The sequence below is a fragment of the Polyodon spathula genome, chromosome 19 (assembly GCF_017654505.1).
Source record: "Polyodon spathula isolate WHYD16114869_AA chromosome 19, ASM1765450v1, whole genome shotgun sequence".
In the NCBI taxonomy this organism is placed as follows: Eukaryota; Metazoa; Chordata; class Actinopteri; order Acipenseriformes; family Polyodontidae; genus Polyodon; species Polyodon spathula.
Genome location: NC_054552.1, coordinates 4,729,452 through 4,739,451, shown reverse-complemented (window position 1 = coordinate 4,739,451; position 10,000 = coordinate 4,729,452). Strand labels below are relative to the sequence as shown.

Here is a 10,000-nt window from a genome sequence, read left to right as displayed (position 1 = left end):
CCAAGAAGCGTTGACGGTATCAATTTTGTCTTAGCAGAAGCTTAGATTCGAAATAACTTAAGGTACAAAGTTGGCCTAAGCAATTAATACTTATATTTTTTTCTTTATTAGAATGAGGATTTAAATCTGGCTTTTTTTTTTTTTTTTTAATATCCAGAATATTTTGTTCTGAATTATACAATGTCATTTATTATTATTATTATTAGTCAGAAAAAAGGCAAATCAAATGCAGTTGGTGTAATAAGGGTTCTATTGAAGGTAAATGTGTTATAGTTAACTGGACGTTTTCGAAGCGCTGTTTTTTAAAAACACAATCAGGCACTACCTAACCTGCAGGCACAAGCATTCTAAAATAACATGTCAGAGAGTGTGTATTTCTTCATATTACAGACTGGACCGGACAACAGGACTTTAAGCATTTTACTGGATATTAAAAAGGTACTTTGCAGGTCAGATAATAATGGAACTAGACTGAATAAGCCCAACGGTGTAAATACTATTTTGATCACATTAGAAGGTGAGGAAATTGCGTTATAATTGCGCACTGGTTTTGCCATGATACTGTGTTCAAAGTAATTGTTTAAATTCCCAACACTATTCTCACTATATCACTTTTTTAAAATCTAAACATAAATTGTGACAGTATCTTAATTATTATGCTATAGGCAAGGAGTTGAATTACAACAAATTGAAAAATTGAAATGAAATACCTTAATTTAACCTTATCTATCTATCTATCTATCTATCTATCTATCTATCTATCTATATATATATATATATATATATATATATATATATATATATATATATATATATATATATGTGTGTGTGTGTGTGTGTGTGTGTGTGTGTGTGTGTGTGTGTGCGTGCGTGTGTGTGTGTGTGTGTGTGTGTGTGTGTGTGTGTGTGTGTGTGTGTGTGTGTGTGTGTGTGTGTGTGTGTGTGTGTGTGTGTGTGTGTGTGTGTGTGTGTGTATTCATATTTAACCTGACACAAATAAAAAGCAGTGATCTGCTATGTGAATTAAAATTGCCATTTACAAAATATGCCCATTAAACATATATAAAAAAACAATATTAAGCAATAATAAATATTTTAAAATTAGGAAAAGTTATATATAACCTATTGTATTAGTAATACTCGTCACAGTTGTATTTATTATTGCACTAAAAAGTACATAAGACGTATTAAGTTGGTAAACAGGCCTACACAGAGTTGATAATTGTATTCTTGTTAGTAGAAGAAGTAGGGTGGGAGAAAAGTGTGGGAATAGACAGCTGCCAATACTATTAATAAAAATGTGCAATAGTTACTTATTGGGCACTTGTACCAAAGAAGCTATAATTTTACCGTGTGTTAAAATGGCGTCCCTGACCTACTCTTCAAAGAGAACAGTTTACATTGATTTATTGCTGTAAAGTTTTCATGCAGGTTCCTTCTTTCAGACAGTTGCTTTGCTGGTAGTTAAGCAAGACCAATGCATGTTATCTATCTTCATGGTGTACGCTGTAAAAGCTATAAGCAATTTATTTACCCATCTCAACCCCCCCTACCCCCTACCCTCCATCTACCCACCCCATCTCACATCCATCCGCCCGCCCTACAATTAGAGAAGTATTGAGATGATAAAGCTCGCTTTGGCCTCGCTCATTGGCTCTTGAGGACCCCTTTCCCTAAATTCCTGATAAATCAAATGCTGCCAATGCATCCAGTCTCTTTTGTTGATGTTTTCGAATAGACCTTTCTCTCGCCAAGAATGACGTCAGCCGCATTCATCATTTCCCTCCCCTTATGTTTTTTTTTTTTTTTTTTTTTTAAAACTTTTTTAGACGGGGCACAAAGACCACTTTGCCCCGGGGAAAAATAGCAACAAGATTAGGGTTTCTTTTAAAGGCCCTGTATTAGTTAGTGCTAATCCGAATTGGGCTAATTGATAGTCAGTAAAATTATAACCGTAGCCTGGAGATCATGCCTAAATGTTCCCCTTAAATGGACTAAAAGAAGATTCATTTTATTATCGTTCCAATGAGTTTCTCTTCCATCACTGATTTAATAGAAGGGTTTGTCACGATTGGGTTTGTCACGATTAGTCTGATATATATATATATATATATATATATATATATATATATATATATATATATATATATATATATATGTGTGTGTGCGTGTGCGTGTGCGTGTGCGTGTGCGTGTGTGATATATGTATTATTCAGCCGTTAAGAAACCAACAGGGCGGATTTACAGCTTTCTGGAAAAATAAATAATCTATTGGAGCTGTTGTTTCCAGCAAAATAAGACTCACTCGTCTACAAAGTGAAGAACCAGGAATCGGGTTTGTACTCCAAATACAACATTATAATCGAGCGAGTTAGGATTTACCATTCATCTATCTATTTATTGACTCGTGTGCAGGTTTTTCTAACGTTTATTTTTCTTTCCACAGTACCTGAGTTTATTCCCTACCTTCAAACATAATATTCATGTTTTATAACTATGTATTGTATCTTACAGATGAAAAACAAACAAAAAACAATCAACAGACAACAGATACCTGGTTATCTTTAGCCTCGAATTCGCAGTCTGAACTGAATTAGCTGCTTCATTTTATTTAGCAAATAACAAAGTGAATGGAAATATGCTACTAATAGAGGAACATTATGTAAGCACACACTTCTTGTTTAATAGAAGTAAGTAGCAGTACTTTATATAATATACCTCGAAGTACCATTTTATAATCCCATACAAATCTATATCAACACTTCATAGTCGTGTGGGAATTTCAAAGCAGATAATCTGCAGCTGGCCAAAAGTTTTGCATCGCCTTGTTTTGCTTCGTATAGAGTCGAATGAAACCTGCCGACTTCTCGTAGACTTTTGCGATATCATGTTGCAGTGTCTGTGATTACATCATGTTAAATAAAATATCTAAATGATGTTTTTTTTATTATTATTATTATGTCTCAATCCTAACATTGTATGTGATGCTGAACTTTTGGCATATATTTCTGAATATATATATATATATAAAGCACATGGAGACAGCAAACACCCACATTGTATTGGCACAGATTAAACTCATAACATTTTAGATTTTGTTTTACTTGACACCTTTTAATTACGACTTTTTTTTTTATCGCGATTAGATTTTCTGTTTTTGCCAATAGTTTGTATAAGATTGAGCGAAATATCATGACAATGTAAATAAGAAAAACGTCAACTGCAACTCAAAAACAAAACATACATTATTAAAAAAAAAAAAAAAAAAAAAATCCATTGAAATGTGTTTTTTTTTTCTCTTTCCGTCCATAACGTTTGCAGTAAAGCAATGCGTCAAGTTTCCCCGCGCAGAGCCATAACGTGACTTAAGAATTTCAAAACAAAAACAAGCTCATTTATTTTAGCCACTTCAAAATCCAGTATTTATCCTACAAAGCACAGGCGTCATGGAAATTGGCACTCGGTTACAAGCGAGAGAGGAAAAAAAATATCTGAACAAGTTATTTGAAAATATTAGAAGAAGTGGCAGCTTCTCTGCAGGACGCGAGATGACAGTGAATGACGGTCCGGGCAACTCATTATCCAGTTCCTATTGAGGCGTCCTTTCACTCAGATGCAAACTCTTTGGCAGTGTCGTTTGTCTCCTCATTGTACTTTAGTTAGGAATGCAATGGTTGTCAGGACTCTTATTCACTTTCAAGATACTTTATTGATGAGCTCTGACTTTTAGCATTTTTCACATGTCAAGAGAAGTCAAGTGTATGCATCCACGACTTCATTTTATGCTTTGCGCGTTCCAACACTTTTTCGTTTTTTTTTCCCATCTTTACTTGACTTTCTTTTTTCCCCCCTCTGCGTTGCTTATTCCCTCTGTCTCCCTCTCTCTCGTTCTCTCTCTGCCTCTCTGATCCGTTTGAATTAATGACTGGAACACCCTGAGCTCAGACTGGTGCTCCCAGTGTTACCTCGAATGCAAGCACTGAGGGGTTGCATTGGAGTTTACTGAGGTGTGTATTAATAGCCAGACATTCAACAAATGCAGTTCTGGTGTGTGGTCATGGCTGCAAAGTCATTTACTTGCTTTCCCTGTTATTTTCTGGCAGCCATAGAAGTGTCGCAGCTTCTTGGAAATTATCAATTAAAATTAATAGAGCTTAACTGAGCGTTATTATAGGGAGAGAGAAGCCTACAGTATAAGCACGATTCATTTGGGTTGCAAATTTGAGGGTTCCCTTTAAACGCGATTTTAAACTCGGAGTCAACAAAAGGCACGTGGGGAAAGTTTGTGATTGTTTTAGTAAGTACACTTGGAGGCCTTTTACAAGAGCTCTTGATACACAAGTAAATAGTGAGGTTGATGGCTCTTGATTTCCACAGACAGATGTGTAGTGCTCCAAGCTAGAGGCAGTTGACAAAGCACTTGTTCAAAAATATTTATACATCGTTAGCATCTCAATGTTATTTTTCCCCTTAGCTCCTAATCTTTTAATGTGCAAATAGAGCCTCGAACAAAGGGAAAGCAGAAAGTAGTGATAGGATACGCACCCAAAAAAGACAAACACATACAATTTCCATTTACCGTCCACCAGTAAATCATATTTAGAGCCCTTATTTTGGTGAACATGGCAAACACGCTTAGTTTTTATATGTTTAAAAAAACACGCTTAGTTTTTATAGTATACAAATATATATATATTATATATATATATCCTATATCTATATATATATATATATATATATATATATATATATGTGTGTGTGTGTGTGTGTGTGTGTGTGTGTGTGTGTGTGTGTGTGTAATTGTAACTGTATGTTTTTAAAACACAATCTCATTTTCACATTAGTGCAACACATGTGTTTGCTCGCTAACTGTAAGGGTTTTTTTGGGTTTGTTTGTTTTTATCATGGAAACAAGACTACATTCACCCTCACACAACGGAGCCAATTGAGCCGGTGAGAACGACCTAGGCATCCAATCGGCAGCTCTGAGGCATGGCCGCCGCTTTGCATAAGGCAATATTTTGTGTGAGAGGGAACTGTATTTGCATATGTGGAGTGATTAGTGGGTTTGAATAGAGAGCTCTGGCTCGGACTCATTTCCCGCTCTGGCAAAGGCGCAGAGGAAGTGTTTTGCTCGAAGATGATGATAGAGGTCAGGCTTTGCTAATGGGCCATTGAAGAGCAGTGGAGGCGAGGCACAGACCAGGAACACATACATCTATACACTTGTACCATCACCAATCAGCATAGGTGTGCTCTCTTTCTCTACTTCTCTCTCTCTCTCTCTCTCTCTCTCTCTCTCTCTCTCTCTCTCTCTCTCTCTCTCTCTCTCTCTCTCTCTCTCTCTCTCTCTCTCTCCGTCACACACGCACACATTTTGTGTCTCTCCACAGTCCCTGCCATCTCACTTTATTATCAATCTCTGTCTCCTTCGCAGGGATTCCAGCTTCTGCACAAGATCACTGGAAAAAAAAAGAAAAAAAAAAACTATTTCACTACCAACGCGTACAAGAAAGTCACCATCCTTTCGATTCAGTGCGCTCAAAGCTATTGACAGGAGCTTCGACAGCGTAGTAGGATGCCTCATGAAGGTAGGTTTGAATAATTATTGACACTCTTGAGTTTGTTTCTACACTGCACCTTTATATGAATTCGGTAAACAACACTTTCAGAGATTGATTGTAAAGTTATGCATAGTTTTATACAGTTGTGTGTAGAGCGGAATACATTTATGCAGTCTTGCTTGGTTGTTTTCTGTATGGCATTGGGAGCTACAGGCTGAATATCTTTGTAAGCAGTGCAAACAATAAATGAAGTCAGTTTTTAGGATAAAAATATAAACATATAGACGCATAACATGTGCAATAAGTATAAATATACATAAACGTTTCATTTTTATAATTAGTAAGAAATCAACATTTATTATTTTAATTGTAAAAGCAGGCTACCTTTCTTATTTATAAACACTGCTACTACTACTAATAAATAAATAAATAATAATAATAATAATAATAATAATAATAATAATAATAATAATAATAATAATAATAATAATAATAGCAGCTACAGCAGGCTTCTTTTGGGCTTTTTTGACCTCGTTGCTTATTTATGTGCTTCTGTAACTTATTTCTCGGTGCTTTCTGAAAGTTTAATGCTTATTTATGACAAAAAAGTCACATTAGGCCAAGTCAGTGATCAGTATAGGGAGACGCAATGACCCGATGAGGAAGAGTGTCAGACTAAATCAGACTGGCTGGCGATTCAACCAAGCGCTTCCACAAAAACAACAACAACAAAAATAACTCTCTTACGAACTTGTTACAGCTTATTCCCCTATCTGTCAACATTAGAAAATACTAAATAATCCACCTTCTATTAGCGATGTAAATAACAAATATAGTAGCCTATTACTGCTATTGTTAAAAAAAAAAAATTACCCGTGCTTATTGGCAAATGCATTTAATAATAATAATAATAATAATAATAATAATAATAATAATAATAATAATAATAATAAACTTGCTGAATAATGCATTCTCAATTAAATAAACCCATAATGAAATGTAAAAAAAAAACAAAAAAAAAAACATTATGTTATCCAGTGGATATATTTTGTGTTAACTCGTTAATTAAAATGCTGAAGTATAAATATTAACATAGAGCACATAACATGTTTAATGTACATTATTGCTGTGTGGCATAGTGTAAAAAGCTAGCGACCTTTTCCTATTGTTATTTTTGTATTAGGCTATTATTATTTTTATTTTTCTGTGGAAATCTTAGCAATGTTTATGCTTATTTTCAATGTGTTGTTTTTAAAAATATTTTTTCTGGGTCTATCAATTATTATACAGTTTAATCGTATAATTCTGCTGAGGAATGAGGTAAAACTATATATATATATATATATAAAATACCGCTGTGTGTTCTATATACAAATAAATACATATAACACTATCTTTTTTAGATATTAATTTAATATGCATACGTTGTACGTGCATCTATGTGTGACTTGATAAACAGGATATGTGCGGCAATTTGTTTCTGCGTGTGAAAGAAGTACATTTACATGCCCTAATAAGGCATGTTAAATTAAACATTGTAGTTACAGATGGGTGAAAAATAAAGCCAAGCAGGTTAGGCCTAACCCGGGGCCATTAACGGCGATAGTGTTTTCACTTGTAAATTAACCATTAACCGTAAAAACACAGTAAAAAGAACTTGATCGCATTCATTCACATAGCAAAAATACCTCGGAGTGTGATTTTCTAAACGCGCTACAATGTGAGAGAATAAATATGGCAGGGATCGTGCTTCCGGTCGAGTTTTGTGAATTACAAATTGTTTTTGCTAATCGTTCGTTATTATTACAGATCATTGGTATGGTTTCTAAGGGGGCCCGGTCTCTTATATCTTACAGTAAAAGCTGTGTTTAATTGTTTTGTAATAGCTAGGGTTTAGCTTTGAATTTAAGGCAAGTTTAACAAGTCAAACTAATGTATTCAAATATGGGGTTTGCTGATCTTAGAGATACTGACGTGCTTGTATAAAAGTTTAGTCAAACTTGATCTGTTGTTAGCAAGGTACTTCCAGAGTAGCAAATGTGTACTCAGTATCAGCGACAAAATTGTTCTTTGAAGTATTCTTTTTACTAGACCATCGCTTTTTTGATTCTGTGGATCGTCACAGGCGTTTGGTTGTATTTTTAAATGTAATATTAGACACGAACCCTCGACTTGCAGTTATTAGAGGAGCTGAGTGAAGGAGACAATCAAAGCTATGACTATTTCATTATTGCCACCCTTCTTCTTTTTATCAAGCCTCTTGAATGGGTTCTTTATTGCAATTGTCTTTTCCCCAATTGAGCACCCTACTGGGCTGTTGTATCTTTTTACAACCCATAACAACTCACACCAGTAACACAATCACCCCAGATATTTATAACAAGAAATTACTTTTCTATTTCCAAAAAGAGACGGAACAAAAAAAAAGTGCTGGGCCCAGGCATCGGGCCACAGCAGACACCGAGGCGAGGTGAACAAACAAAACAAAAACAAAAAAAGTTTGTCTTAAGTTCTTTGTATGTTTTGGAGTTGTTGGTACGTTTAGTTGGAAGCTGTGTTGCTGGTTGGGAGTCTCTTTTTTCCCTCTGGGTTTGGGTATAGAAGCAGAATTGAAGTCATTGTTTAAATTTGGTAGGCTTTGATGAACAGACCTCACCCCCTCCTGCTTTTACTCTTTAAAGCAACGAGGCGAGGAAGTGTGTCGCAGTACAGTAGGAAAAAAAAAAGATCTAAAGAGAACGAGAGAAGTTCATCAAAATTACTTAATAGCTATAAAAACTGTTTTTTTTTTGGGGGGGGGGTTGTTTTTTTTGCACAATAATTTAAATAAATATACGGTCAATCCTATATCTGCTCGTTAATCTTGATGGGCGTTCTAACTAAAATGTTACAATACCAATACAGCGTTTTATCATCAACATTCAAGCGATAATATAATGCGTAAAAAAAACAATTTTTATTCTAGCTGTTTTTGTGGAATTAAAGCCCCCATGCTTCAGCCCGAGTTTCAATTATTATGCGTAAGCAATTTATTTTTTAACCGAACAGGTGCAATTTTCTGTATAGAAGACGGCAAATATATAATGCGACTAAAATTATAGTTGTTGCTATAGAGATCAAACACAAAAGGTCTAATGCGATGTTGATCTCGTTATTTCGGTCAACAGTGGAAAAAATACTACATACCAGGTGTCTTAATATATACTGTTTTGCTTCATCCTAGAGGGAAGACATTAACTAGAGAGAAGCAGATGAGCAACTCGTTAAATAGTTTTTAGAAGACAATCTGCACAATACCAGGCAAGTCTTAAGAGTTCTGCATCGAACCTTACACATAAACTACACAAATATACAGTAGGAGCACGTTTCAAAGATGCTGCACAATACGATATCAACTGTTATATGTAATACAATGAAAATGAATGCATGTTTAAGATTAATAAAGCTTTTCTTTCAAAGAAAGCCGTATAGTTCTCAAAATGTTGTTAAACTGATGTGTGTTGCTTCCCTTGATTAATGTTTGTTTTATTATTAATAGAATACTATAAACGAGCCACGTGGGAATCTGGCGTAGCATCCACGATGCAGAACAGTAAGTGACACTTCTGTACATTTCTGTTGTGATACGCTGTTGTAAACTAAACTAAACAAGGAGATATTTAGCAACAGGGTGTATTGCAGGCGTTAAGGCAGGTTGACTGTGCTAATGTTCTTTAAAAACGCTTTAACTGTCAGCAATGCAGTCCATAGAGTTTACTATTTTTTAAACGAGCGCAAACTAAAGTCAACGGACCTTTCCGCTGGCTTGTAGCTAATGCGTGTCCTTTTTAAAAACGCGGCCTTTAAGTAGACGAATCTATGCTTGTGTTTTCGTGTCGCTTCTGTTATCATCACGGTTAAATCTCATTTTGATCAGCAACTGCTCTGTGGGTGCACGATCGCTTTATATTAACTGCCTCAGCGTATATAATGACACTACAGCATGTGTGCATTTATGACGAATTTCTATCAGGAACTAGCGTGGCTTTATGTATGTCGCTTTGACTTCGCGGTTCTTCTTATTAGCTACCCAGAAGAACTGTAATGCAAAGTGGAACCACAAGGTTGCTTAGATTAGTTTAAAATATTCCAGAACCCTAGCATTAATGTCGATTTTAGAAATTGTTAGGGTACCTATGCAAGACGGTGAGTTATTTGCATAGAATTATGTCTCGGGCGCTTTGAAAACTTTTCAATCCTGTTCTCTGAAAATAAATAAATAAATAAATAAATAATAATTAAGTACACCATATACAGTGTAGGCCTATATATTTAATTTGCAACAAATGGTTATATATATATATATGAAACTAGGTCAAATAAATAGGGTATTTATAAGTAATTTAAATAATTGCATATAGCCCTAATAAAGCCATTAAAATAATTTTGAAAAAATA

General features: G+C 34.9%; 1 protein-coding gene across 8 annotated transcripts in view; it reads left to right on the top strand.

Annotated features, from left to right (window-relative positions):
* Nucleotides 1–10,000, top strand: part of LOC121295103 (paired box protein Pax-6) — a 24,310-nt gene that overhangs the window by 1,673 nt on the left and 12,637 nt on the right. For 3 of the 8 annotated variants that reach the window (XM_041219496.1, XM_041219493.1, XM_041219494.1), the window contains exons 1-2: nucleotides 5,352–5,591; nucleotides 9,103–9,156. In XM_041219496.1, coding sequence (XP_041075430.1) covers nucleotides 5,579–5,591; nucleotides 9,103–9,156 — 67 coding nt within the window. In that variant the 5' untranslated portion in view covers nucleotides 5,352–5,578. Of the gene's footprint in view, nucleotides 1–5,125; nucleotides 5,251–5,351; nucleotides 5,592–8,787; nucleotides 8,865–9,102; nucleotides 9,157–10,000 lie in introns of those variants that run through there. The other 5 variants (XM_041219498.1, XM_041219495.1, XM_041219492.1 and 2 more) reach the window with 4 other exon arrangements.